The sequence below is a fragment of the Agelaius tricolor genome, unplaced genomic scaffold, assembly GCF_023055355.1.
Source record: "Agelaius tricolor isolate 1412-34295 unplaced genomic scaffold, bAgeTri1.0.p SCAF_14, whole genome shotgun sequence".
Lineage (NCBI taxonomy): Eukaryota > Metazoa > Chordata > Aves > Passeriformes > Icteridae > Agelaius > Agelaius tricolor.
Genome location: NW_027269274.1, coordinates 11834193 through 11859292, shown reverse-complemented (window position 1 = coordinate 11859292; position 25100 = coordinate 11834193). Strand labels below are relative to the sequence as shown.

Below are 25100 nucleotides of genomic sequence, written 5' to 3'. Positions count from 1 at the left end.
CCTCACCCATCATCTCCCTGTGTCCCAGGTATTAAGAATGCTGACCGCAAGGAGCTGATCCGTGTGGCCTCGATGCCTACTGATGCCTTCTTCTTCTACGTTGGTGATTTCAAGCTGCTGGACACGCTGGTGCCACTGATAACACGGAGGGTGTGCACCACTGTTGGGGGCACCCTGCGCCTGCTGGGTATGAGCCCCCATCCTCCTCCCTGAGGGGCACAGGTGCTGACAGTGCTGGGTGTCAGACTGTGCACCCTTAGCATCCGTCCCACCACCAAAATGACCTCCCGGCTATCCCATCCCATCGGGCACATGTGTGCTGCCACAGCAAGATCTCTCTGCTTCATGCATGTGCAGCCAACAGCCCCTGTGCTACTCCACAGATGGGCCAAGCCACACTGGCCCCTCCAACCTGGAGATCCCAGAGCGGGGCCTGGATCATCTGCGGGTCCGCTGGAGGGCAGCCAGTGGCCCCATCACTGGCTACCGGGTGCAGTACGTGCCACTGACAGGGCTAGGGCAGCCCATCCTGGCAGAGAGGCAGGAGGTGAGTGCTCCCACCTGACTGCTCAGAGCTCCTGGGGTTCCTGGTGGCTCCATGTGTGACCTGGGGAAGATGGGGGGGTGACATTGTTCCTACCCAGGTGAGCGTGGGGCCACGGGAGACAAATGCTGTGCTGCGGGGACTGCGCGTTGGGACAGAGTACCTGGTCACTGTCACCGCCCAGTACGCCAACAGCATTGGCGAGTCCGTGTCCGGCCGAGCACGGACACGTGAGTGTCCATGTCCATAGGGATGGGTGGGTGCAGGCATGGGGCTGGGGACTCATCCCTGCTTCTGTGTGCCTCCAGAAAGCCGTGCTGGCTCCGTGCTGGATTTTCGCGTGGTGGAGGCTGGACCAACCTTTCTGAGGCTGGCCTGGCAGCCTGGCCCCGAGCCCCCCCAGGGCTACAGCCTCAGCTATGCTGTGCAAGGTGAGGGCATGGGCCCGAGGAGGGTCAGTGCTGCCTGGGCACCCTGCCTTTGTGCACCCCCTGGGCAGAGGGAAGCAGGGATGAGTGTGAATGCAGGGATACATGCCCGGAGTGCAGTGGGTGTGTATCCACCCACCCTCACACGGCAGCCGGCACGCGTGCGCTGGGCGTGGGGTGCGTGGTGTGCAGAGCTGTGGAGGCAGCCTGTGTATTCCTACACCCCGAGGCTTCATGTGCAAGGTTCAGGGTGTGTGCTTGGGCGTGCACAATGGCTGGGGCCCTGGCATGTGCCCCCATGGCTGCTGCACATGGGGGGCAGGCAGCAGACCCCCGTTCCAGCCAGGGACGGGGCTGGAGCCACACACCTGGCAGCCTCACCCTGGCCTGGGGCGTTCCAGGGGATGCCCCTGCCCTGGCCCACGTCCCAGTCTCTTCCCAGTGCTCCCCACCCCTGGCACTGGCTGGCATCCTCAGGGCAGGGTGCAGGCCTACAGACACCCCTTCCCTGCTGGGCCTGGTGTGTGTTATGTCCCTGTGCCCCTCACACCCCTCCAGGAGCACCTCAAAGAGAGGAGAAGAGCCTGACAGCCAGCGCACAGTCAGCCACACTCAGCAACCTGCAGCCCAATACTGAGTACGTGGTGATGCTCCAGCCCCACTATGCACAGCAGCCTGCTGCCCCTGCCACCCTCACCGCCCGCACACGTAAGTGCTGAGCCCAGCCCTGGGCCCAGCCAGGGTTAGGAATGGGTTCCCAGCACAGGGATGCCCCCCTCCAATCACTGTGCCCCATTGGGATGGGGCTGCCTGGCCCATGGCTGCCTGTGGGGGTGGGATGGGGAAGCAGGTGAGCATGGCTACAAGGCGATGCTCTGGGCCCCAAAAGTTGCTCCCAGTGCAGGATGCAGCACTGTGTGCTCCCAATTTCCTTTGCAGCCTTCTGGGAGTGTTTCCACCAGAGCTTTCTTCCCATGACGTAAAAAATGTTGACTGAAAAAATGCAGGGTTTGAGTACAGTGCTCTGTGGGAGGAAAGTGTGGTTTCCACCAGGGCAGAGGCTGTTGGAAAGCATCTCCGGGTAGGAGTGGGGGTGAGGCTCCAGGGCAGCACCTTTGCAAGCATCTGATTTTGGCAAACCAATTCCTTCAGCTGCCCCAGGCAGTCTTAACCCACAGAAAGTATTTAAGGCATTAAGAGGAAGACATTTGAGCTCCGTTTTGCACAGTTTGATGCTTTGAAGGAGCCGCCTGAGCGCGGGCTGTGCTCAGTGACCTCAGTGTGGTTAGCACTGGTGAGCAGGGGCAAGGGGGCTTCCTGGAGACAGCAGTTTGCAGGTGAAGGTGCTTCCTGCTGCCTCCTGCCCCATTCTCATGGGGGAGATGGACAGTCACCTCACTCCCACAGGGCACCTGGTGGGCGTGCAGCACTTGACAGTGCACAACGTGTCAGCACACAGCATGCTGCTGGCCTGGCAGCCTGTCAGTGGCGCCACCGGCTACCGCCTCTCCTGGGCAACCCGCACAGGTAGGTGCTTCTCCCACAGCTTGTGCCCCTTCTGCTGGTGGCCCCTGAGGAGGGACAGGAGGGAGCTGGTGGCACCTTCTGCCTGACCTCCCCAAGGGACTGCTGCACTGGCTCCCACAGGGCAGGACAGGCACAGGGTGGACCTGGACGCCGGGCAGATGTCACATGCCTTGGTGGGGCTGCAGCCCAACACCGACTATGTGGTGATGGTGGCCCCACTCTTCAGGCAGCTGGAGGGGCCCACAGCCACTGTGCAGCAGAGGACAGGTAGGTGTTGGGTACAGGTGATGCCATCCTGCTGCTGTGCATGGGAGGGAGGAGGGACCAGCCCTTGTAGCCCCTGTCCTTGCCATGTGTGGGGACCAGGGACATGGGCTGGGTGGCTGCAGCAGGGTGGCACAAGGTACCCTGGCCCATGGGGTCCCTCTTGCAGAGGCAGGTACAGACCAGACACTGCAGACCAACATCCTGGGCCCCACATCCATCCAAGTGCTCTGGACCAGTGCCCGTGATGCTCGTGGCTACCGTCTGGAGTGGAAGAGAGCCACAGGTAGGCTCGAGGTGGCTGTTGCCCCTGTGGGCCCTCCATGCCAGCAGCTGGCTGTGATCCTTCCCTTCCTGCAGGACCAGAGCCCCCCAGAACAGTGTCTCTCCCCAGCAGCATCAATACTTACCAGCTGACGGGGCTGAAGCCGGGCACCGAGTACCGCATCACCCTCTACACACTCTATGATGGTGGGGAGGTGGCCACCCCTGTCACCACCTTTCAGACAGGTCAGTGCTGCTGTGGGTCTCCTGAGCTGTTCCCCAGCATTCCAGGCCTTTGGCATGGAGGGATGTGGGATGTCCCAATGGGCATTACTCAGGTTGAGGACTTCCTTGGCCATGACAACCCCCAGCTGTCTGGTCACAGCCCAGGATGAGTATGGGGGTTGTGCTGAGTATGGAGGTTGTGCTGTCCAGGCTGTGCCACTCCAGGTGTGCCTCACATGTGCCCTCACAGGCGTGGAGGCACCCGTGGGTGCTGTGTCAGACCTGCGGCTCATTGAGGAATCGGGCAGGCGGGTACGGCTGAGCTGGACCGCTGTCCCCGGTGCCACCGAGTACAAAGTGGTGCTGCGCAACAGCCAGGGTGAGTCTGTGGGCAGGGTCAGGGTGGTACCGGGGGATCCTGACCAGCTGACACTGAGCCACCGCACTGCCCTCCTCCTGGCAGATGGCACGGAGAGGATGAGGCGCATCCCCGGCAGCCAGACAGGGCTGGAGCTCGGTGACCTCCGGGAGGGTGTCCCCTACCTGGTGCGTGTCTCAGCACTGGCAGGCGGCCAGGAGGGCAGTGCTGCCACGCTCACCGTCCGCCTCAGTAAGTCCACGTCAGGATTTGGTGCCAGGAGTTCTGGTACTGCATGTTCCCACTGGCAGGCAGCTGTCTCTATCCCCCTGCAACCCCTTGGGATGGCAGCTTGGCTGTGGGGTCCCTTCGGACTACCCAGGGTGATGCTGTGGTGTTATGGGGTGGTGCAGAGTATCCAGAGGTGGGCAGCATTTCGGATCTGCGGGTGATGGAGGCCGGTCCCAGCCAGCTGCGGGTCACCTGGCGAGGGCTGCCAGGTGCCGGGGGCTACCTGCTGACGTGGCAAGGCAGTGACGGTGAGTGTATGGACCATGGGGTGCTGTGGCAGCACTGCTGGAGCCCTTCCTATCCCAGCCATCTCTTAGGTCTGAAGAAATCCCGCTTCCTCCCTGCTGACCCCACCACCTTCACCATCGATGGGCTGCACGCCAACATTGTCTACACCGTCAGTGTCTCAGCCATTGTGGATGGCCGTGAGGGCAGCCCCGTCACTGCCACAGGACGGATAGGTGAGGTAACCCCTGCCTGACAGAGCTGTCTGGTGCCATTGGCTGTGACCCAGGATGACAGTGGCCCTCTTGGTGTCACAGTGCCAGAGCAGGTGGGGAAGGTGACCCAGCTGGAGGTGCAGGCATCCAGGAGCAATGTTGCCCGTGTCACTTGGGTCGGTGTGCCGGGAGCCACTGCCTACCGTGTGGTGTGGAGCCGCAGGGACGGTACTGTGGGGTGGGGATGGGGGTGGGCTGTGAGGGCAGCAGGGTGGGGGCCTCATGCCACAGTCCTTGGCAGGGGGTTCGGAGAATAGCCGGCGAGTTCCTGGCCACACCAACTCCTTTGACATCCCCAACCTGGAGGGAGGCGTCTCCTACACCGTGAAGGTGACGGCACTCATTGGAAACCGGGAAGGCAACCCCGTCTCCATTGTCGTCACCACCCGTGAGTGCTGGGGCAGGGGGCATCACCCCAGGGTGGCACTGGGCACTCCTGCCTCTGACGCCTGCCCCTCTGCCCCGCAGCGGAGGCAGCCCCCCCACGCCCTGTCAGTGGCTTCCAGGTGACCGAGGCCTCGGAGCACCGCCTGCGCCTGACCTGGCTGCCAGTGGCTGGCAGCACTGGGTACCGCCTGTTCTGGCGCCTGGCTGAAGGTAAGCATAGCTGGCTGGAGCCCCTGCATCCCTGCCAGCTCCCACCCGCACCCCCTCACCCCTCTCTGCCCCTGCCAGGGGGGCCCCAGCACAGCCAGCAGCTCCCAGCCACCTCCAGCTCTTATACCCTGTCGGGACTGGAACCGGGCCGGCACTACCACATCAGCATCACCAGCCTGGCTGGCAGCCGGGAGAGCGAGCCAGCCACCATCACTGCCATCACCAGTAAGGGACTGACTGCCTGGGGCCAAGGCAGCATGAGCCCCCGACACATGGCTTGAGCCCAGAGGGGCACCCAGGGACTGACTGTCTCAGCATTGGGCTGGGGAGGGAGAACGTTGGCTGCCCCATGAAGCTGGGACACCCTTTCCTCCCCCTTGGTAGCTGCCCCGAGCCACATCACCAGCCTGCGGGTGACGGAGGTGCAGAGGGACTCTGTGACTCTCACCTGGACCCCAGTCCCCGGTGCCTCTGGCTATGTCCTCTCCTGGAGCCCTCCTGCAGGTGAGACGAGTGGGTGGCCCCAGGATGGTGGGCGGCATCCCCGCAGGGGCCTGCTGATCCCTCTGACTGTCCCGTGGGCGGCAGCTGGTGGGGACAGGGGGCGGACGCTGCCCAGCACTGCCAGCTCCCAGCAGGTCCCCGGGCTGCGCCTGGGCCAGCGCTACACCTTCACCCTGCGGCCGCTCCTGGGGAGCACTCCGGGTGCCGAGGCGTCCGTCAGTGAGCGCACAGGTACTGGGGGCTCCCTGCAGGGTGGGCTGGGCTTGTCCCCACTCTGGTGGTGGCTTCACCCCTTCCCATCCTGCAGTCTGCAGGGATGCCCTCGGTGACGTGGTCTTTCTGGTACATGGCACCCGCAACAGCTCCTCTGGAGCCAGCGCTGTGCGCACCCTCCTCTCCAACACCGTGTCAGCCCTGGGGCGCCTGGGCCCTGAGGGCACACAGGTAGGCTGCTGCCACAGCAGTGGGGGCACGGGGGGCTCGTGGGTGGGCCATGGTGCCCACTGCTGCCCTGCACCCTTGCAGGTGGCCCTGGCCACGTACAGCTACCGCAGCCTACCCTGGCTGCTCCTCAACCGCTCCAGTGACCTGCCCACCGTGCTGGAGCAGATCCGTGCCATGCGCTACGAGGAGCCCAGCGGCAACAACATCGGTGAGGGGCGGCTCTAGGAGCTGGGGCAGTGTTTCTGCGATCCTGCTGACTGTCCCTTCTTCCTTCTCTCTGTCTAGGGGCAGCCATGACCTTTGCCAGGACGTACCTGCTGAGTCCTGGTGCAGGGCGCCGTCCCGGGGTGCCAGCAGTGCTGGTGGTTCTGGCTGACAGCCCCTCGGGGGATGATGCCATCACAGTGGCCAGGGATGTCAAGGCTGGGGGTGAGGATTAATAGGGTCTCATCAGGGTGTGCAGGGACTTCTGTGGGGTGCTGAGGGTGCTCTCTGCTCAGGGGTCCAGGTGCTGGCAGTGAGCATGGAGGGGGCAGACCGGGAGCAGCTCCGGCGCATGGTCACCAGTGAGGACCCACGGTACATCTACCATGGCAGTGACCTGGCAGAGCTGGAGGGAGAGCTCACCGATGACCTCTGCACCATCATCTCCACCAGGGTAAGGGCCAGAACACCTCAGGGATGTGGAAGGGGAGCAGCCCATGTAAGCTCTGATCCCTGGGTTCACACAGGCTTATCTTTTCTTGCCAGCCGGAGCCAAAGCCAAAGCCCTGCACTATGGAGTGCCCCAAGGTGAGCTTCTCAAGGCTGTGCCATGCTGTGCCACAGGTGCTCAGCATGGGTCAGAGACCCCTAGCTGCTGACAGCAGAAGCCCAGTGGGGAGTTAAGCACAAGAGTGCCAGCCCCTAACCCCTTCCCTCTGTCCCTTGCAGGGCGAGAAGGGAGAGCGCGGTGAGGCAGTGAGTGCTTTGGGGACACCCCGCCACCAGCTGGTGGCTTTGGGAGGTTTGCATCTCCCAAACCAGGCTAACATCAGTTCACAGGGGATGCTCACTACTGGCTTTGTCTCTGCAGGGACTGCAAGGACGTATGGGACCACCAGGTCTCCCTGGGCAGCCGGTAATAACCTGATGGAGGGGAGCATAAGAGGGGCAGCTCCCTGGAGAGGGCAGTGCCATGGTCCCCACGTCCTCACATTCCCTTGTCCCTTTGTCCTGCCAGTGGGTGGGTGTGGGGCAAGGACCTGTCCAGCCCTTGCTACAGGGGTGGACAGGCAACACCTCTTGACCACCACCTGCCACTCAGCCTGTCCTCTCCCCTGTGTCTCCAGGGTCGCCACGGGCTTCCCGGCTCTCCAGGACCACCAGGACCACGGGGTCCACCAGGAGAGAGTGCTGAGGGTCCAGGCAAGAAGGGGGACAGGGTGAGTACCTCTGGCCCCTCACCTAGGCACCCCAGGATCCCTGGACACAGTGACTTGGCTCCATGGGGCCTCTCACTGCCCCTTGTCCTTTTGGTCTCCACACCTGCGCTGGAGGGGAAATCCCGCAGAAGAACCCCAGGCCAGCCCCACACTGCAGCCTCACACCCCAGCTCAGCACATGGGGAAAGGCACCCCGGAACCCAGCTCTGCCTTGGGGCTGCCCTGAGCTCCCAGGGCTGGGGCCAGCACTGCCTGGAGCACTGAAGGAGTCTGGCAGTGCTGGGGTACACCAGATGCTGGCATGATGCTCCTCTGTCCTGCAGGGATTTCCTGGAGCTGATGGGGCACCAGGAAGCCCTGGACGCCCTGGGAATCCTGGATCACCTGGGCAGCCAGTGAGTAAGGGTGTCCCCTGGCTTTGCTGCTGCACAATGGGCTCTCCATCACCCTGCCTGCTCCCTGAGCCAGCCTCTGCTTCCCTGTTCCCTGTGCTGGGGAGTCTCAGCAGCTGGCAGGGGCACTGCTGTCTCCTGTGTGTGTATCCCCGGCAAAGTGTACTGTCTAGCCTTACTTTGGCTGGAGATGCCATGCCATGCCATGCCATGCCATGCCATGCCATGCCATGCCATGCCATGCCGTGCCATGCCGTGCCAAGCCCCCCCATTCCATCTCATCCCATCCTCACTCCCCTGGCTGGCAGGGATGTGTTCACCTCCTCAGCTGTTGTTTTCTAGGGCATCCAGGGCATCCCTGGTCCTCGAGGGGATCCTGTGAGTATGGCCCCAACCGTCCCCAACCCTTCTCACACCCAGCACCCCCTCTCATCCTCATCTTTCCTTCCCAGGGGACACGTGGGCCCATGGGACTCCCTGGGCCAAAGGGGGAGAAAGGTGACCCGGTAGGTGATGGGCAGGGGGCTGCCCCACAGGGGTCCCTGGGGAGCTCTGGGGACCCTGGTGGGCACAGCTTGGTGCCTGGCATCTCCTGGCCCCACGGCCTCCCCATCTCCCTGCCAGACTCCTGGCACTGTGGCCACAGCAGGGCACATGTGGCACACGTGGTCACTGATTTTTCCTCCCCTCCTCATGCAGGGAGAGCCCAGGGTGTTCACGGATGGAGAGCAGGGGCTGCCAGGCCAGAGAGGGGAGCCAGGTGTGCCGGTAGGTGTGGGCATACAGGTGTGAAGGGGTCTCTGCCAGCACCCCCAGCCCACACCTCAGCCCCAGCTGATGGAGCCCCTCTGTCCTGCAGGGCAGCCCCGGCCCACCTGGGATCCCTGGCCCACGGGGGCCTCTTGGTGACCCAGGCCCCCCTGGTCCACTCGGACCCATGGGGCTACCAGGACCTCCTGGAGAGTTTGTGAAGGTAAATCCCCCGATGCTGCATGGGGAAGGCTGGGGATGTGTGGGCAGAGGGATGGGGAACAGGCAGCTGCTTGGAGCTGTTCCCCTGTGGGCTCCTCCTGGGCCTGCTTGTGGGCTGTGCCTGCACAAGATGCTCGTGGGGTGCAGTGTGGGGAGAGGCACTTGGCATGCACATACCCTGATGCCACTGATGATGGCTCTACCCAGCATGTTCCTCTTGTATTCAAGGAGGGCATGGGAACAGCCCAGAACTGCCCTGATTTGCTTTTTTCACCTTTGCAGGGAGAGAAGGGTGACCGAGGGGAAAGGGTGAGTGGCTGTGCATTACCCTGACTCCTCTACCCTACTGGATGGAGGCCCCTTGAGTGTCCAAGGGCACTGCAGCCCCTCAGGGTGCTGGGGAGGACTGAGCCCTCAGGGCAGCCACACAGGAGCTGACCCTTCTCTCTGCAGGGCCCCCCTGGATTCGTAGATGGGGCAGTACCTCGAGGGGACCCTGGACCCCCAGTGAGTTGAGCCTCCAGGCCACCAGGGCTGGCAGAGGGGATCCGGGCTGCACAGGCTGTGTGTGCCCAGGGCTGAGTCACATCCACAGGGGCTGAGATTTTCTGTCTTGCAGGGCCTCCCTGGGGACCCTGGGCCTCGGGGACCTGCTGGGCCCCCTGGGCTGAAGGGAGAGAAGGTAAGAAGGTGGCAGGGATGCTCCCCACTGGGGCTGGACCTCACACTACTCTCCAGTGAGGATTCCCATCTAATGGGCATCCCCGTGTCACGAGCATGGCTCTCACCTTTCCAAATCCCCAGGGTGATGGCACAGAAGGTTTCCCAGGGCCACCTGGCCGCCCCGGAGACCCAGGAGACAGGGTGAGTGTCCTGAGAGAAGGAAAGGCAGGCAGGAGCTGGCCATGCCAGGAGCCAAGCCTGAGGGCACGCTGAGCCCTCCTGCTTTGGGCAGCCTGGGTGTTTGCCTTGTCACACCAAAGGTGACAACGTCTCCATCCTCCTCTGCAGGGCCCTCGGGGACCGCCGGGGGAGCAGGGCAGGAAGGTGAGTGGTGCAGGGACCCAGGGATGCTCCTGCCATGCCTTGGCAGAGAGAAGGGGGTTCTGGTTCTGTGCCAGGACCCAGGATGTCCCCAAAGGTCCTGCTGTGTCTGACCCTTTGTTCCTCCTATACCAGGGGGACCGTGGGGTGCCGGGCGAGCTGGGAGAGACGGGCGAGAAGGTGAGAGGGTGCCCAGGCAGGGTCCTGGTGTCCCTGGGACCTGCTGGTGGCAGTGCCTGGGCATGGCTGTCACAACCCAAGGGTCTTGGGTGGGATCCAGGGCTGGCTTGTGAAGAGCTCTGGGGCAGTGTGTGGGGTGGGGGCAGTGTGATGTAGAGGGAGGAAGGCTCCCTGAACCCTCCTCTCTTTGCTCTGCAGGGAGACCGTGGTGTGCCAGGCCCACAGGGTGAGAAGGTAGGAGCACCCGGGGCATGGTGGAGTGATGCCCACTCTGCCCTGGAGCAGCCACGCTGGCAGGGGGTGGCAGGATGCCCCCACACCTTCCTCTTCCTCCTCTCCTGCAGGGTGAGGTGGGAGCCCCCGGGCACCCGGGGCCATCAGGCAGAGAGGTGAGTCAGGGTGGTGGCTGTGCTGCTGTGGAGCCGGGAGCTGCCATGCCCTGGGTGGTTCCCAGGCACTGCCAGCCCCCTGAGGTCTCCAATCTCACCACAGGGAGCTCCAGGACCGACTGGCCCCCGGGGGGAGAAGGTGAGGGCAAAGGGGGGTCCCAGTGGGGTGGCAGGGGTCTGTTGGGGAAGGGGCTGGCAGTGACACCTGTCTCTCTGCAGGGTGACCCAGGACCACCTGGCAGGCCAGTAAGTGATGCTGCCCAGCAGCTCCAGCTCTGCCTGCCCCAACCCCAGCACAGGGAGCCATGGGCAGTGCCCAGCATGGTCTCCTCTGCTTCCCCTGCAGGCTCCCAGCGTGGCTGGTGTTGGAGAGAAGGTAACCCTGGCCCAGCCGTGCCCTCCACCCTCTGGGCATGGCTGTGGGCATGGCTGTGGGCATGGCTGGGGAGGGGATTGCACAATTGGGCTCATCCTGGTCCTAAGCCTGGTGCACAGCTGCAGTGGGGGGAAAAAATGGGTGGGTTGGGGTGCTGATTTTGTCTGCTCCAGGGTGACAGAGGTTTCCCAGGACCAGAAGGACCTCCTGGCCCCAAGGGTGACACAGGAGATAAAGGTGCCCGTGTGAGTACTGCCATGAGGATAGGAAGCACAGGGCACAGCCCTGCCCAGCCTCATGGTGCCTGTGCTGTTGCTCCATGCTCTGTCCTTCCATGTCCAGGGTCCCCCTGGCCTGAGCATCCCCGGGCCAGCTGGCCCCAAAGGCGAGCAGGGCGATCGGGTGAGTCTGGGGGCACCCTGGGGACCCCAGCCCATGGGCCTGGCCCTCCCCTGGCCGGGGCTCGCCGAGCTGCCCCCTCCCCAAGTGACACCTGCTCTTCCTCTCCAACAACCAGGGTGTCGTTGGCCTCACAGGCAGGAGTGGCCCAAAGGTGATGTCACTGCCCTTCCATTTGTCTGTCTGTCCATTTGTCTGTCTGTCCGGCTCTAGAGGGGCTGTTCCTGCAGGCTGTGCCCCTTCTCTCTCCAGCTGCCCAGCCTCTGGCCTGACTGTTGTCCCTTCCCCTGCCTAGGGTGACCCAGGAGAGCCAGGAGAGAAGGGGGAGCCGGGCCGAGCGGGCGCCCCGGGGCAGCCGGGGCTGCGAGGCAAGGAGGTAGTGTGGGACACAGGGCTCTGGGGCACTGTGGCCCTGAGCAGACCGGGGCTGCCAGGGAGCAGGGGGATGCTGGTGACTTGTGCTTTTCTCTCCTGGCCGGTGCCCACTGATTTGTGCCTCAGGGAGAGCGAGGAGAGAAAGGTGACGAAGGCACCCCGGTGAGTGAGGGTCCCCAGGACCACTGCCCCTCTTCCCACTGCCCCTGTTTCCTCTGCCCCTCTTCCCACTGCCCCCACTCATCCCCTCTTTCCCCACAGGGAGAAGCAGGCCTGCCTGGCAAGCCTGGAGACAGGGGTCCCCGGGTAAGTGCAGGGCTGCTGGGCACCCTGGGTGGGACAGAGCCTCATGGCCTTGGGGTGGCTCCTGCTAATGCACATCTTCCCTTTGCCCCCCACCCAGGGCCTCCCTGGCTACCGTGGTCCCCCCGGGGAGAAGGGTGACTTGGGGGACCCAGGACCTGAAGGCAGGAATGTGAGTAGCCCCTTGTATGTGCCCAGGGCTCCATGGACACCCACCACCCCTCACAGCTCACTGCCCCACGCCACTCCCCCTCTGACTCCATCCCTCTTTCCTGCAGGGCAGCCCTGGAGCACCAGGGAGCAAGGGTGACCGTGGGGACCCAGTGAGTGATGGCAGGGCCACATGTGGCCCCCCACCCCAGAGCCAGCTGTGCCCTCCCCAGGGCTGTGCCAGCTCCCCTTAATCTGCTTCCCTTGCCCTTCTTTCAGGGGCTTCCTGGACCTCCAGGACGAGCTGTAAGTTCTGCCTCCCTCTTCTCCCTGCCCATGGGCTGGTGCCCAGCCCCATCAACATCTCCTCTCTGCCCCACAGGTCGATGTTGGGCTTGGAGGAGTGGGGGTAAAGGGTGAGAAGGTAATGACTGAGTCCTTGGGATGCTGGGGTGGGATACCCCCTGCTGTCCTCTGGGCTCTGCCTGCCCACTGGGATCCATCAAGCCCTCCCTGCCCAAAACAGCCTCTGCCACGAGCAGCTGATGTGCCCCACGACTGAGAGGCACGTGGAACTCAGGGCATAGGGGCTGACACTCATGTCCTGTGATGGAGGAGGCCCTGTAGCCCTGAGGTTTCCAAAGGAGCTGGTGTGCTCCTGGCTGCCCAGCCCCACAGCGGTCCCATGGCAGCACCCAACACTCTGGGCATTCTGCTTTTACAACCCAGCTGAGGCTCAGGACCATTTTGGCCAGAGGTTGTGCCCTGTGCAGGGTGGCACTGTGGTCCCCAGCTGTGGCTCTGTGGCTCAGCAGTGCTGCTCAGTGCCTTCCTTCTGCAGCCATGGCCTGGCCCCCACTGCCCCAGCAGGAGCTGCACTGAGCCCAGCCACCTCTTTTTCAGCCTGTTCCTCTTATTTTGAGACCATTTCTCTCACCCCAGCCCTAAACCACACAGCACCAGCACTGTGCACTCTGGCACAGGTTTGGTACAGCACAGTAGTCTCTGACCACCATGCCCTTCCCTGGCAGGGGGACGCTGGGGACCCGGGCGAGGACGGTGCCAAGGGTGCCCGGGGTGATGCTGGCGCCCCTGGAGTGCCTGGAGAGAGGGTAGGTGCTGGGGCCTGCTGTGGGGGGCACTGGGGCAGCATCAGGGCTGATGTTCTGCAGGAGAGCCGGGGGTCCTGGCGTGCAGGCACTGCCTGCTGAGCAGCCAGGATCCCTCCTGTCCCCCCATGCCCCACTGCTGAGTGTGTCTCTTTCTTGCAGGGTGTGGAGGGTCCCCGTGGCCCCCCTGGCACACGGGTGAGTGTCCCCTTTCCCCTTTCCTATGGGGGTCTGAATGGGGACCCTGCCCTGTGCAGCTCCTAGTAATGGGAGATGATGCTCATTTCTCTTCTACCCTGTAGGGTGACCCTGGGGACCGAGGCCTGCCAGGAGAGAAGGTGAGAGGGCTGAGGGCTGAGGGTTGTCCCACAGCCCTCCCATCCCACCCCAGAGCTCCAACCACCCTTCCCTGCTCTCCCACAGGGGGACCGTGGCCCACCAGGGATGGATGGCCGCAATGGGCTGGAAGGCAAACCTGGGCCCCCGGGGCCTGCTGGGCTAAGGGTGAGTGTGGGCCAGGCTGGGGGAAGCTCTGTGCCTGGGTGGGAGCTGTGGGACAGAGGGATGATGGGCTGGGAGGAGCTGTCCCCATGGACACCCCGTGCTCCAGGCTGGGGATGCTCTGGAGGGGGGGGCCTTTGGCAGGGTAGCAATGTCCCTGTCCTCACCTCCTCCTTGTCTGCAGGGGGACCCGGGAAAGCAGGGAGATCCTGGCCGGGATGTAAGTACCTCTGGAGAGGGCAGGTTTAGGTTTGTGTTCCTGCTGGGGCCATCAGGCATGCAAGGGACCAGTGTCCTGTGCCATGCTTCTCCCCTGTCCCCAGCAGAGTGCCACTGCCAGTGACACTCCCTGCTCGCAGGGCTGGCTGTGGCAGACGGGTGCCCTGCTGCCCTGTGCTCCCACTATCTCCTTTCCCTGCAGGGGCTGCCTGGGCTGCGTGGGGAGCAGGGACCCCCTGGCCCTGTGGGTCCCCTGGGCCCACCTGGCGTGCCTGTGAGTACCAGCCAGCACCCTAGGGACACATCCTGTCCCGTGCCCTCTGTGGACCCCAGCTGGATCCATCTGGCACGGCTCACCCTGTGCCCAGCTCCCCCTGCCATGCACCTTGAGCCTCCAGTGGGGCCCAGGCACCCCTGGCTGGTGGAGAGCCTGGGGGGCTCCCTCACTGCCTTTCTTTTCCTGCCAGGGCAAACCCGGTGAGGATGGCAAACCTGGCCTGAATGGCAAGAATGTGAGTAGGGGAAACAGGGCTTGACTCTGGGGCTCTCCCAGGATGTTGAGGGATAGTGATCCCAGTACAGCATAAGGCAAGGGGAGGATGTGGCAAGGAACCCCCCTGCTCTGAGCCATCCTTGGGTTTGTACCCATGTTGAGAGAATTGAGCTGGGCACTGACAGGCAGCCTTTGTTCCCAGGGAGAAGATGGGACACCAGGAGAGGATGGGAGAAAGGTAAGGAGGTGATCCACGGGTGGTTCCTGTGTGGTCCCCATGTGATCCCCACAAGCCTGGTGGCTCCACCCTGCCCGGACCAGGAGCACCATCCTGGGGCAGTGGATGGGGCAGCATCCCTCCAACTGCTTTCTCTCCTGGTTAGGGAGACAAAGGTGATGCAGGACTGCCTGGGAGAGAGGTGAGTACTCCCCGAGGAGGAGTGTGTGACGGGGGTGCTGGGTGCCTGCCCCCCTCAGGCACAGACCCTGGGGTGATGCTGCTCTCTCGGCAGGGCCGCAGCGGTGCCAAGGGCGAGCAGGGGGACAGAGGTGTGCCAGGCCCCCTCGGCCCCCCTGGCCTCCCCGGCGTCCCAGGGCAGGTTGGCCCCCCTGGCCAGGTGTGTAGTTCTCTCTCCACCCCATGGTGCCCCTCAGCACCAGACCCTGGAGTCCAGACTGCTCTAAGGCAGGCAGGACCCCCATCCATGGCTGCCTTGGGGCACTGCCCTGTGTCCCTGGGGGCCGGGTGCTATTGTGTCACCTCCATGTCTTCTAGGGCTCCCCAGGCCTCCGTGGGGTGGCTGGACCAAAGGTAAGTGTGCTCCTACCCCCCAGTCCCCCAAGGCAAAGGTCTGGGGGGACCACATGCCAGAGGGAATAATCCCCTGTCAGGAGTCCCCACCCCCAAGATAACAGGGCTGGACCCTGGTGCTGCAGCTGGTGCTGGGAAGCCTGACTGCTCCCCTTGATCCCTTTGCTGTGTTTCAGGGGGACCCAGGGGAGCCTGGACTGCGAGGGGAGCCGGTGAGTACCCAGCACAGAGCCTGACAAGCTATAAGCACCCCAGTCACAGCCACAGCCCCTGCCAGGCAGCAAAGTGTTAACTCTGAAACCTACCAAGGGCGAGCACTGCTCACCCCTCTTGCTGCAGCTCTGTACATCTTCCCATTCCCTCTTTTCCTCTAAACCTAGGGGCGACCTGGCAGCCCTGGAGCACGTGGAGACCCTGGCACTACAGTGGTGAGTCCCTACCCTGACCTGCTGTGCTGGGACAGCAGCCTCAGCCCTGGGGGACAGAGAACCATCCACAGCCTCTGTGGTGGGAACCTACTTTGTTTTTAATGTCTTTTTTATTGCAGAATATTGAACGTAGCCTGGAAGCACTTGGCATTAAGGTATGTATTTCCTGACTGTCAGGCTGGGGCTTTTTTCTGCCTCATGGCAGCAGAAGGAGGGCACTGGAGGTGCTGGGGGATGCGAGCAATTTAGGATGGGTTGGCAGGACTGTGGGGTGCTGCTGGTTCCACTTTATGCTCTCTCCTCCTTCCCCATGTTCCTGGAGCAGCATCGTGGGCTGGGGCTGAGGATGGTGGTCAGCAAGGGCTGATGGCACCTGTCTTCTTCCCTCCCAGGTTTCATCCCTGAAGGAGCTCACGGGTGCCTATGATGGGAGCTCAGACTCGTTTCCGCCGGCGGTCGAGCGGCTGCGGGGCCAGAAGGGCAGTCGGGGGGATCCAGGAGAAAGGGGGCCCCCGGGCCGAGAGGTGAGTGGAGCCAGGCTCGATGCCAGGCCCCAGCACTCTGCCCCACTCCTGCTTTCTGGGCTGGCTGGGGGTTCATGCAGCCGCCTCAGCCCCGCCTCAGGGCTGGCTCTGGCAGCGCAGCTTTTGTCTTGCAGGGCTCCTTAGGCTTCCCTGGCGAGCGAGGACCCAAAGGTGACAAGGGAGACCCAGGTACCCCCGGCCCCCAGGGCCCCATGGGCCGGGCCGTGGGTGAGCGGGGTCCCGAGGGCCCGCCTGGGCAGCCAGGGGAGCCTGGCAAGCCAGGCATTCCTGGGGTGCCGGGCCGGGCTGGGGAGCTGGGGGAATCCGGGAGGTCCGGCGAGAAGGTGAGTGTGTGTGCAGGTGCGAGGTGAGGTCTGGGGGACCTGCTCTGGGGGCTTGGGGACAGCCCCGTGACAGCCACCACGGTGTTTCCACAGGGCGACCGTGGCGAGAAGGGCGACCGAGGGGAGCAGGTGAGCTGGGACAGGGACAGGGTGCCCTCCATCCCCTCTGGTGGTGTGCCCCTCTTGAGGGGATGCAGGGCTCTCTGTGGGGCAGGCAGATGCCCATTTCCAGACCCTCCTGGCCATACCAGGAAGGCTCTGCTCTCCTGTGCCCTTTGACACTCAACCTCTTTCTCTGCCCTTTCAGGGAAGGGATGGCTTGCCTGGACCCCCAGGGCCCCCAGGGCCCAAGGTAGGTGATGGCTGCTGCTGGGGAGCATTGTCAAGGTGCCAGCCTGCTCCTCTGGGGATGGATGGCCACATCCAGTGCCTTGGCTCAGGGGCTTGGGGAGAGCTTTGCCCCTGAGGGATCCTTCCTGAGGTGCCCTGGGTGCTGGCCCTGACTGTGCCATGCCCACAGGTGGACGTGGTGGAGGGCAGCCTGATGGGCCTCCCAGGGGAACGCGGCCCCATCGGACCCAAAGGAGCCAAGGTGTGTGGCTGGTCTGAAAGGAGAAGGCAGCTGAGACAACTGAGCTGGGCCAACATCATGGGCTGGGGCTGAGGATGGTGGTCAGCAAGGGCTGATGGCATCTGTCTTCTTCCCCTCACAGGGTGAGCCCGGAGCTGAGGGCGAGCGGGGACCCAAAGGAGACAAGGTCTGAGGTTATAAGTCTCCCATGTCAAAAGGGAGCAAAGCCTTGGGTGAGGGCAAAGCTGGGCACAGCCCTCAGCAGGCCCTGGGAGGTCATGGGAAGGTCCCTGCTTATCTTGTGACCCCGTGCCTGTCCGCACTGCAGGGTGAAGGTGGCTTGAGGGGTGACCGAGGGGAGCCTGGCGAGAAGGGCAGGGACGGCAGCCCGGTGAGTGCCACACTGCTCCCCTGCCTGGCACTGCCCCCAGACCTGCCTGGCACTGACCCCACCCCTGTCTCCATCCTTTGCTCCAGGGCCTCCCGGGTGAGAGAGGGCTGGCAGGCCCTGAGGGGAAGCCGGTGAGTGGGGACGTGGTGGAGAGATGCAGGCTGGGACTGGGGGAGCTCCTGTGGTCTCACACCAGCCACCACCAGCATCAGCAGGAGCGTTTATGGCTCATTCACCTCCTTCTGCCCATGCAGGGCCTGGGATCTGGGGGCATCTTCCTATTCCTGCCCCTCCTAAGTGCCCTGGCTGGGTACCACACACTGGGAATGGGGAGCATCCCTGGGGGCGCAGGCAGGGCTGTGTGGAAGTGTGGGTTTCTGTTTGTTCACTGACTGTGATGTGGTTCTTTGCAGGGCGTGCCAGGCTTTCCTGGCGTGCTGGGACGCCCGGTAGGTGTCTGTGTGTCTCCCATGTCCCTGTGTCCCACCACCTCAGCACACAGCTGGGGGCTCCTGGCAGTGAATGCTTGGTGAAACCATGGGGGTCGCCTTGCTGCTGGGCTGGGTCCTTGGCCCCCTGCATCTTAGCAGGACCTGTCCAGGCTTGTCTTACTTGATGCTTACAAGAGCTGCTGGCACTGTCTGGGTCTGCTCTCCCTGGGGACACCCTCTGCTCCCACTGGGGAAAACCCACTTCTGCAGTGATCCCATTTCTTCCTCCCTTCAGGGCAATCAGGGAGACCCAGGACCCCCAGGACCTCCGGTAAGGAGCTACCTTGCCCCACCCTGTGCAGGGGACTGTCATGCAAGGGTGGTGTCTGCCAGGGTGGGCATTCCCCAGGGAGCAGTGGTGGGGTGGCATTGCTGGGACTGAGTGGTCCTGCTGCCCCCTCCCTGTTCTGTGCCACCAGCAAGCACCACCCCAATAATGTCCCCTTGTCCCCTGCAGGGCAGCACTGGCCCCCCAGGGACCCAGGGCCCCGCTGGTGCCAAGGTAAGGCAGCAGCACTGGCATCTGCATCAGCATTGCCACTCCAGCCTGGCAGAGGGAAAGGCTGCCTTGCCAGATTTGGGGACAGGAGGGAAGACCACATTTCAGGACGTTTTGGGCTGGGGGGAGGGACATTTGGCTGGACCCCCTCCTGGATCCAGCTATGAAGATGTGCCTGTGACCAAGTAGCTGGGTGGTTGGGGTGGTCAGGCTGATGCAGTGTGTTCTTCCCAGGGTGATCCAGGGGAACCTGGCTCCAGCATCCGTGTGAGTACTCATACCCTCCCTGCCTGTACCCACCTGGCTGCCCAAAACCATCCAGCCTCCCCTAAATCAGCCAGTCCCACCCCAACACATCTTCCCACGGGGGCAGCCAAGGTCCTGGCTGTGCCATCCCCTCTCTGATGTGTCTGTTTCCATTGCAGGGCTTGCCTGGCCCACAGGGCAACATGGGCCTGCCAGGACCCCTTGGCCCCCCCGGCCCAGGGGTAGGTATTTGCAGCACCCCAAACCCACCCCTTGGCTGCTCCTGGGGCCTGGGATGCTGCTTGATCTCACATCTCCATTGCAGGGCCCGCCGGGTGTCCCTGGGCTGCCGGGACAAGTGGTGAGTGTGCGACCCCCACATCTGGCTGCCATCAGTGAGGGTGCCTGGGGCTGCCTGCACAGCCCAGCCCCACTGTCACTGCCTGCAGGGGGAGAGTGGGAAGCCAGGAGTGCCGGGCAGGGATGGTGTGCCAGGGAAGGACGGCGAGGCAGGAGTGCCTGGGAAGATGGTACGGATGTGCTCACCCTGCCCCATGCCCACTCAGCTCAGCCTGGCTTTCTGCAGCCAAGGCTGAGGGCTGTGCCACTTGTGCCAGGGCTTACCAGGACCCTCAGGGCCTGCTGGTCCCAAGGGAGAGCCAGGGGATGCTGGAGCCCCAGGGCAGGTGAGTGCAGAGCTGCCTTGGCCAGGATCAGGGGAGCATCCCCGGGCAGCCCTGCTCACCTGCCCACTGTCCTCTGCCCCAGGCCATCACCGGCCCCCCTGGAGCCAAGGGAGAGAAGGTAAGGAGCCAGGCTGGGAGGGCTGGGCTGGGCAGGGGTCTGCTGGGCCCTGGCACCCGCAGTGGGCACAGCTGAGCACCTGTGTGTGCCCTGCAGGGAGAGCCGGCGCTGCTGGAGGGTGTGCTGCTGGGAGAGCCCGTGAGTCACACCCTGACACTGCCCTCATCTCCCTCACTGACCCTTCCCTACCATAACCTATCCACCACCCTGGCCTTGTGAGGGGCCAGCCAGCCCTGTGTGTGCCCTGTCCCCTGACACTGCTGTCCCTGACAGGGCTCCAAGGGTGACCGAGGCTTGCCAGGCCCCAAGGGTGACAAGGTGAGCGCTGCCCGGGGGGTCAGTGGGGAGGGGTTGTGTGGTCCTCAGCTCCCTGGCTGCTTGGCCACCGTGTGGGGATCCAGCTGCAGCTGCTTGTCACAGACATGTTTTAGGAGAAATCCTTTCCTCAAGATTTTTTCTCCTGAGAAGCTGAGAGGCCTCAGGAACAAAATGCAAACAATGGTTATCTGCTGCTGTGGAATGCAACAGGTGCATCTGTGACTGGTCCATGGTGGTTGTTTCTAATTAATGGCCAATCACAGTCAGCTGGCTTGGACTCCCTGAGAGTCAGAAGCTTTTGTTATCATTCCTTTTCTATTCTTAGCTAGCCTTCTGATGAAATCCTTTCTTCTATTCTTTTAGTATAGTATAGTTTTAAAATAATATATATATATCATAAAATAATAAATCAGCCTTCTGAAACATGGAGCCAGATCCTCGTCTCTTCCCTTGTCCTGGGACCCCTGTGAACACCACCACAGCTGCTCCTCCTGTTCATAATCCCACACATCTGCTTTTTCCCTGCCAGGGGGAGCCAGGAAAGTTTGGAGAGCCAGGAGATCCTGGGGAAGACGTGAGTAGAAGGCATATTGGGGTGGTGGGTGGATATTGGGGGCAGTGGATGCTGGTGGGGGCTGGGATCTGTGCCCCTGCCACCTACTGCCCAGGTGCTCCTGGGGGCTTGGTGTCTTCACAGGGAGCCAAGGGGTCCTCTGGAGCCAAAGGGGAGAAGGTATGTGTCCCTGGGGGATGCTCTGGGTGGCACGATGGCCCTGGCACTCCTGTGCCCCCAGCCTGGCGATGTGCCACATGCTCTGTGCCACCTTGCAGGGATCAGTGGGTGTCGGTGCACGGGGACCACCAGGACAGGACGGGCCTCCAGGTTTGAAGGTAACCCCTGTCCCCCTGTCACCCTGGCTCTGATCATGTCCCTTGTGCCCCAGTAATGCTCTAGCTTGGCTGCTGAAGGAAAAGCACACTCCTGAGGAGCTTCATCTTTTACTTCCCTGCCTCAGGGTGACACCGGCCTGCCAGGATTGCCAGGACCCCCAGGCTTGGCAGGCCCTGCTGGGATGCCAGGACAGCCAGGCCTGAGAGGGGACAATGGACAGCCTGGCCCTCCAGGTCCCCCAGGAGAGAGGGTAAAGACCAACTAGAACACAGCACCACTGGTCCTGGTGACCCTGGACCCTTGTGCAGTGGCACGGAGATCCCTGCAAGCCCCACTCCCTCCCAGCCCCAGGCACTGCCCATTCCCTGCTTCCTCCCTGCAGGGTCTGATCGGCTTTCCAGGCAGGGATGGCACTGCTGGACCACCAGGACCTGTGGGGCCCCCAGGGCCAGCGGTGAGTATGGTGGCACAGCATTCCTGGGGCTGTGGACTCTGCCCTGCTGGCTCAGACAGGCTGGCAGGGACCAGCTGGCACCTCCCTGGGCCCTGGGGCAGGCTGCTGCTGGAGTGTGCAGTGCTGTGCTATGGTGGGACTCTCAGGGATGTTTCACAGGGTGCAGGCTGCTGCTGGAGTGTGCAGTGCTGTGCTGTGGTGGGACTCTCAGGGATGTTTCACAGGGTATCTGGCATTGCTTTCCTCCCGTGACTTGCTCACCTTTCTCCTTTCTTTTAGGGCATACAAGGGGCCCCTGGCCTGAAGGGGGACAAGGTAGGACCAGGGGCAGCCCTACAGCATGAGAGGTGGGAGGCTGCTTCCCCTGTGCAGTGTCCCTGCAGCCAGCTCACCCCTGAGGGTGCTGAGCCCACTCTGGATGGTGGCACATGGCACCCAGAGAGCTGGTGGGGACTGTGGGGTGTCCCTGGCAGGGCTGGGAGGAGCTGTGGGCAGTGAGGATGGGGATGAGTTCTTGCCTTCCTCTGGCAGGGAGCTCCAGGGGCCGGGCTGCCAGGAGCCAGAGGTGAACGTGGTGACCCAGGACCACGGGTAGGTACTGCCACAGTCCCCCATGTCCCCACAGCCAGGAACAGGAAGGCTCACGGTGCCTGACAGGTCTCTGAGCCAGAGCTGCAGCTGTCCCTGGCCTGGGGTGATGCTGGGGTGCCCCCAACACCCTTCTCATATCCCTTCCTCCTTGCAGGGTGAGGATGGACGCCCAGGGCCTGAAGGGGATCGTGGGCCAGCTGTAGGTACCCCCCTTCCTCAGCTGCACCCTGGTCTGGGTGATCCCTTCCTGAGCACCCCTCTCTTGTCCCCCACAGGGCTTGCCTGGGAACCGTGGGGAGCGTGGGGACAAGGTAAGGGACTCTGTGTGATGCACCTCCAGGTACTGGGGTGCCCAGGGAGGTGCTGCCTGCTCCCTGCTGTGCATCTTTGGAGCATCTCCCCTCATCCTCACAGGGAGACCTTGGGGCCCCAGGACCCAAAGGAGACAAGGTGAGTCCTTGGGGAGGGGGCAGTGGGGAGGCAGGCGGCAGCCCTGGCCCCCTTCTCACCCCCTGCTCTGCTTTGGGTGTACAGGGTGATACTGTGGTGGTGGAGGGGCCGCCAGGAGCACGGGGCAGCAAGGGGGAGCCGGTAAGAGCTGTCCCTGTCCTCCCTCTCCCCATCCTTCCTGTCCCTCTGGGAAGAGCTGGAGGAGCTTTTCCCTGCTGGGGGACCCTCCTTGCAGAGTGTATTGTCCCCACCTCCAGCCACCCTACAGACCCCATGGTCCTGCCCCCATAGGAGTCTGTCCTCCCCACCCTGATGTGTGTCTGAGCTTCTCCTCATCCCCTGACCCCTCCCTGTGTTTCCTCCTTTGCAGGGAGAGCGTGGCCTGAAGGGCACAGAAGGGGACAAGGGGGACAAGGGGCAGCAAGGCATGCTTGGAGAGAAGGTACGGGGCTGGGGGACTTGTGCAGGGCTGGGAGCTGCTGGGTTGGGGATCATGGAGGGCTATTGACAGGGCAAGGGACAGAGGAAGCAGGGCATGACAGCATCCCTGTGCCCTATGTGCTGGTGGTGCAGGGACATGGTGCAAGGGGACCATGGCCTGGAGGTGACTGTGGCTGTGCTGTGGCCATGCAGTGGCTGTGGCTGGAGCTCTCCCTCCTGGCCTGTGCTGATCTGGGTTTCTGTTGCAGGGCACGAGGGGTGAACAAGGAGAGAAGGGCTCCATGGGCTTCCCTGGGGCACGTGGCCCCAGTGGGCAGAAGGTATGAAGCTGGGCAGCCCCTCTGCTGGGTTTGCTGGTGGCACCATCCCCTCACCTGCCCTGACTGGTGCCTTTGCCTTCCCCAGGGAGAGGTTGGAGCACCAGGAGAGCCTGGCGAGCCGGTGAGGAGCTGTGCCTGTGCCTCTGCCACCCCAGTGCAGGGCAGGAGCAGACCCTGGTCATGCTGTGTGCTCTCCCACAGGGCCAGCCTGGCCGTGATGGCATCCCCGGGGCCCGGGGAGACAAGGGGGACATGGGACCCCTGGGCATGCGTGGCCTCAAGGTGAGTTGGTTTCTCTGGCTGCCAGCACTCTCCAGTGCTGGCTTGGCATGGCTCTGACTTCCCATCCTTGCAGGGTGAGCGGGGCATGAAAGGTGCCTGTGGCCTCAATGGGGACAAGGGTGACAAGGTGAGTGGGTGCCTGCAAGGTGCTGCAGGAGCCTGGTTGTTCCCTGGGGGCTGTGGCCCTTTGGAGCCCCTCCATCAGCCAGAGAGTGGGGAGATGGCTGAGGCCAGACCTTGACCCCGTGACAGGCTCAGGGGGTCCCTCCTCAGCCTGTGGCTCTGGGGTGAGCACTGAGGGGTGAAGAACTGACTGCCCTGCCTCTCTCCTGCCTGCTGTAGGGAGAGCCAGGGATCCCGGGGCGCTCGGGGCTGTCAGGGAGGAAAGGCGAGCCGGTAAGCACCTCAGTGACAGCAGGGTGGGACAGGAAAGCGTGGCTGGTGGCTGATGGACACCTGCATTGTCCCCCAGGGAGAGCTGGGCCTCTCAGGACCACCAGGCATTCCTGGAAAGGAAGGGCTCATGGGACCCAAGGTAGGTTAGAGCAGTGCTGGGAAAAGCTGTGCTGGCACTTCATCCCCTCACTGCCTGCCCCTGCTGTGTGTCCCCTGCTGCCTGTCCCTTCCTCTTTGCAGGGTGACCGGGGATTTGATGGGCAGCAGGGAGCCAAAGGAGACCAGGGGGAGAAAGGAGACCGGGTGAGCAGGCTGCAAAGGGATGGGATGCATTGCACCACATTGCTTGTACCAGGATACAGCCTTGGTTGGAAGCACATCAGAGCCTGGTGCTCCCAGAAGAGCCATTCAGTGCTGCTCTAAGTTATGTCACTAAGCAAGGACTGACAACAATTCCCTGCTCTTTATAAGGAGGCACCAGTGCTGCTTTTTTGGGGATGCCCAGCTGTGGGGTCAGAGGATGTCCATGGCATCTGCTCTGAAGCTGGGGGCTGACACCCCTGGCCTCACCCTCTGCTCTCCTCTCCTCCAGGGTGCCCCGGGTGTTATGGGTGGCCCTGGTCCCCGGGGCAGTGATGGTGCTCCTGGCCCCCCCGGGCCCTCAGGGAGCGTTGGCCCACGAGGTCCTGAGGGCATGCAGGGCCAGAAGGTAAGGCCTCACCAAAGGTGACTGCTCCCTCTGGGGCTGTGAGGATGGGAGGGCCCAGTCCCCCTCGTGGGTGAGGGGTGGGTGGCATCTGGAGTCATGTCCCAGCTCTGTCCTGCCCTGCCATCTCGCTGGTTTGTGTCCTCCCTTGTGTCCCCCTGCCCAGAGGATGGAGTCTGGAACCCTGCTTGTCCTTGAGTTGGGCTGGACCTGTCCCCATCCCCACCTGCACTAGCATCCCTGGGGGGCAGGCCTGGGGAAAGCAGCACCTCCATGGTGCTGGGGAGAGCAGAGAGACTCCAGCAGCCAGATGCTGAGCACGTGTCCTTTGCAGGGGGAGAGAGGCCCCCCTGGACAGTCAGTGCCCGGTGCACGTGGCATGCCTGGCATCCCTGGTGAGAGAGGAGAGCAGGTAAGTGTCTGGGTGCCTGGCCCTGCCTGGATGGGCTCCAGCCAGGGCCAGCTTCCCACCTCCTTTCTGCTGTCCCCAGGGCAGTCCTGGCACCCACGGGCTCCGTGGGGAGAAGGGGGAGCCAGGCATGACGGTAAGGAGCCAGAAGGGAGCCAGCACAGGCTCGTGGCACTCAGGTCACTGGGGTGGGAAGGGGTGCTGGATCCATGCCACTGAGGTAGGGGCTGCCCTCACCTCTGGGCTCTGCTAGACCCTGGGGAAAGGGCTTTTCCTCCTCTTGAATTGTACCATCCCCCATTGCTACCCTTGCCCTTCGTGTGCCCGGCAGGAGGAGGAGATCCGTGCCTTTGTCAGGCAGGAGATGAGCCAGCACTGCGGTGAGCATCCCCTCTGCTGCTCTGGGGCTGGGGGTACACACTTACCTGCTCTCCTCTCTGGACCCACTGCCCCTAACCCC

General features: G+C 63.3%; 1 protein-coding gene across 2 annotated transcripts in view; it reads left to right on the top strand.

Annotated features, from left to right (window-relative positions):
• Positions 1 to 25100, top strand: part of COL7A1 (collagen type VII alpha 1 chain) — a 31257-nt gene that overhangs the window by 3022 nt on the left and 3135 nt on the right. Inside the window, exons 6-114 of one of the 2 annotated variants that reach the window (XM_071439679.1) lie at positions 29 to 187; positions 384 to 547; positions 645 to 774; positions 853 to 975; positions 1531 to 1680; positions 2380 to 2499; positions 2620 to 2766; positions 2933 to 3049; positions 3124 to 3273; positions 3503 to 3631; positions 3716 to 3862; positions 4024 to 4149; positions 4219 to 4362; positions 4444 to 4569; positions 4643 to 4789; positions 4870 to 4998; positions 5077 to 5223; positions 5383 to 5502; positions 5587 to 5733; positions 5810 to 5946; positions 6028 to 6154; positions 6232 to 6375; positions 6447 to 6604; positions 6697 to 6738; positions 6880 to 6906; positions 7022 to 7066; positions 7278 to 7370; positions 7694 to 7765; positions 8105 to 8140; positions 8215 to 8268; positions 8462 to 8530; positions 8622 to 8735; positions 9017 to 9043; positions 9188 to 9241; positions 9354 to 9416; positions 9539 to 9598; positions 9746 to 9781; positions 9914 to 9958; positions 10157 to 10192; positions 10303 to 10347; positions 10451 to 10486; positions 10567 to 10593; positions 10694 to 10723; positions 10897 to 10968; positions 11066 to 11125; positions 11241 to 11276; positions 11418 to 11498; positions 11624 to 11659; positions 11759 to 11803; positions 11901 to 11972; positions 12079 to 12123; positions 12230 to 12256; positions 12333 to 12374; positions 12982 to 13062; positions 13222 to 13257; positions 13362 to 13397; positions 13483 to 13563; positions 13745 to 13780; positions 13982 to 14053; positions 14247 to 14291; positions 14475 to 14510; positions 14656 to 14691; positions 14785 to 14889; positions 15048 to 15083; positions 15260 to 15295; positions 15464 to 15511; positions 15631 to 15666; positions 15904 to 16035; positions 16170 to 16379; positions 16473 to 16508; positions 16687 to 16731; positions 16900 to 16971; positions 17093 to 17137; positions 17279 to 17341; positions 17428 to 17472; positions 17755 to 17790; positions 18068 to 18103; positions 18290 to 18334; positions 18566 to 18598; positions 18757 to 18819; positions 18903 to 18938; positions 19027 to 19107; positions 19195 to 19263; positions 19346 to 19381; positions 19478 to 19519; positions 19655 to 19699; positions 20229 to 20273; positions 20397 to 20432; positions 20531 to 20590; positions 20716 to 20841; positions 20974 to 21045; positions 21325 to 21360; positions 21577 to 21636; positions 21791 to 21835; positions 21912 to 21947; positions 22051 to 22086; positions 22171 to 22227; positions 22457 to 22528; positions 22776 to 22847; positions 22933 to 22968; positions 23049 to 23129; positions 23203 to 23256; positions 23472 to 23525; positions 23602 to 23664; positions 23766 to 23828; positions 24118 to 24234; positions 24566 to 24643; positions 24723 to 24776; positions 24972 to 25020. In XM_071439679.1, the coding sequence (XP_071295780.1) occupies positions 29 to 187; positions 384 to 547; positions 645 to 774; positions 853 to 975; positions 1531 to 1680; positions 2380 to 2499; positions 2620 to 2766; positions 2933 to 3049; positions 3124 to 3273; positions 3503 to 3631; positions 3716 to 3862; positions 4024 to 4149; positions 4219 to 4362; positions 4444 to 4569; positions 4643 to 4789; positions 4870 to 4998; positions 5077 to 5223; positions 5383 to 5502; positions 5587 to 5733; positions 5810 to 5946; positions 6028 to 6154; positions 6232 to 6375; positions 6447 to 6604; positions 6697 to 6738; positions 6880 to 6906; positions 7022 to 7066; positions 7278 to 7370; positions 7694 to 7765; positions 8105 to 8140; positions 8215 to 8268; positions 8462 to 8530; positions 8622 to 8735; positions 9017 to 9043; positions 9188 to 9241; positions 9354 to 9416; positions 9539 to 9598; positions 9746 to 9781; positions 9914 to 9958; positions 10157 to 10192; positions 10303 to 10347; positions 10451 to 10486; positions 10567 to 10593; positions 10694 to 10723; positions 10897 to 10968; positions 11066 to 11125; positions 11241 to 11276; positions 11418 to 11498; positions 11624 to 11659; positions 11759 to 11803; positions 11901 to 11972; positions 12079 to 12123; positions 12230 to 12256; positions 12333 to 12374; positions 12982 to 13062; positions 13222 to 13257; positions 13362 to 13397; positions 13483 to 13563; positions 13745 to 13780; positions 13982 to 14053; positions 14247 to 14291; positions 14475 to 14510; positions 14656 to 14691; positions 14785 to 14889; positions 15048 to 15083; positions 15260 to 15295; positions 15464 to 15511; positions 15631 to 15666; positions 15904 to 16035; positions 16170 to 16379; positions 16473 to 16508; positions 16687 to 16731; positions 16900 to 16971; positions 17093 to 17137; positions 17279 to 17341; positions 17428 to 17472; positions 17755 to 17790; positions 18068 to 18103; positions 18290 to 18334; positions 18566 to 18598; positions 18757 to 18819; positions 18903 to 18938; positions 19027 to 19107; positions 19195 to 19263; positions 19346 to 19381; positions 19478 to 19519; positions 19655 to 19699; positions 20229 to 20273; positions 20397 to 20432; positions 20531 to 20590; positions 20716 to 20841; positions 20974 to 21045; positions 21325 to 21360; positions 21577 to 21636; positions 21791 to 21835; positions 21912 to 21947; positions 22051 to 22086; positions 22171 to 22227; positions 22457 to 22528; positions 22776 to 22847; positions 22933 to 22968; positions 23049 to 23129; positions 23203 to 23256; positions 23472 to 23525; positions 23602 to 23664; positions 23766 to 23828; positions 24118 to 24234; positions 24566 to 24643; positions 24723 to 24776; positions 24972 to 25020 (8007 nt within the window). Of the gene's footprint in view, positions 1 to 28; positions 188 to 383; positions 548 to 644; positions 775 to 852; positions 976 to 1530; positions 1681 to 2379; positions 2500 to 2595; positions 2767 to 2932; positions 3050 to 3123; positions 3274 to 3502; positions 3632 to 3715; positions 3863 to 4023; positions 4150 to 4218; positions 4363 to 4443; positions 4570 to 4642; positions 4790 to 4869; positions 4999 to 5076; positions 5224 to 5382; positions 5503 to 5586; positions 5734 to 5809; positions 5947 to 6027; positions 6155 to 6231; positions 6376 to 6446; positions 6605 to 6696; positions 6739 to 6879; positions 6907 to 7021; positions 7067 to 7277; positions 7371 to 7693; positions 7766 to 8104; positions 8141 to 8214; positions 8269 to 8461; positions 8531 to 8621; positions 8736 to 9016; positions 9044 to 9187; positions 9242 to 9353; positions 9417 to 9538; positions 9599 to 9745; positions 9782 to 9913; positions 9959 to 10156; positions 10193 to 10302; positions 10348 to 10450; positions 10487 to 10566; positions 10594 to 10693; positions 10724 to 10896; positions 10969 to 11065; positions 11126 to 11240; positions 11277 to 11417; positions 11499 to 11623; positions 11660 to 11758; positions 11804 to 11900; positions 11973 to 12078; positions 12124 to 12229; positions 12257 to 12332; positions 12375 to 12981; positions 13063 to 13221; positions 13258 to 13361; positions 13398 to 13482; positions 13564 to 13744; positions 13781 to 13981; positions 14054 to 14246; positions 14292 to 14474; positions 14511 to 14655; positions 14692 to 14784; positions 14890 to 15047; positions 15084 to 15259; positions 15296 to 15463; positions 15512 to 15630; positions 15667 to 15903; positions 16036 to 16169; positions 16380 to 16472; positions 16509 to 16686; positions 16732 to 16899; positions 16972 to 17092; positions 17138 to 17278; positions 17342 to 17427; positions 17473 to 17754; positions 17791 to 18067; positions 18104 to 18289; positions 18335 to 18565; positions 18599 to 18756; positions 18820 to 18902; positions 18939 to 19026; positions 19108 to 19194; positions 19264 to 19345; positions 19382 to 19477; positions 19520 to 19654; positions 19700 to 20228; positions 20274 to 20396; positions 20433 to 20530; positions 20591 to 20715; positions 20842 to 20973; positions 21046 to 21324; positions 21361 to 21576; positions 21637 to 21790; positions 21836 to 21911; positions 21948 to 22050; positions 22087 to 22170; positions 22228 to 22456; positions 22529 to 22775; positions 22848 to 22932; positions 22969 to 23048; positions 23130 to 23202; positions 23257 to 23471; positions 23526 to 23601; positions 23665 to 23765; positions 23829 to 24117; positions 24235 to 24565; positions 24644 to 24722; positions 24777 to 24971; positions 25021 to 25100 lie in introns of both variants that reach the window. The other variant, XM_071439681.1, reaches the window with a different exon arrangement.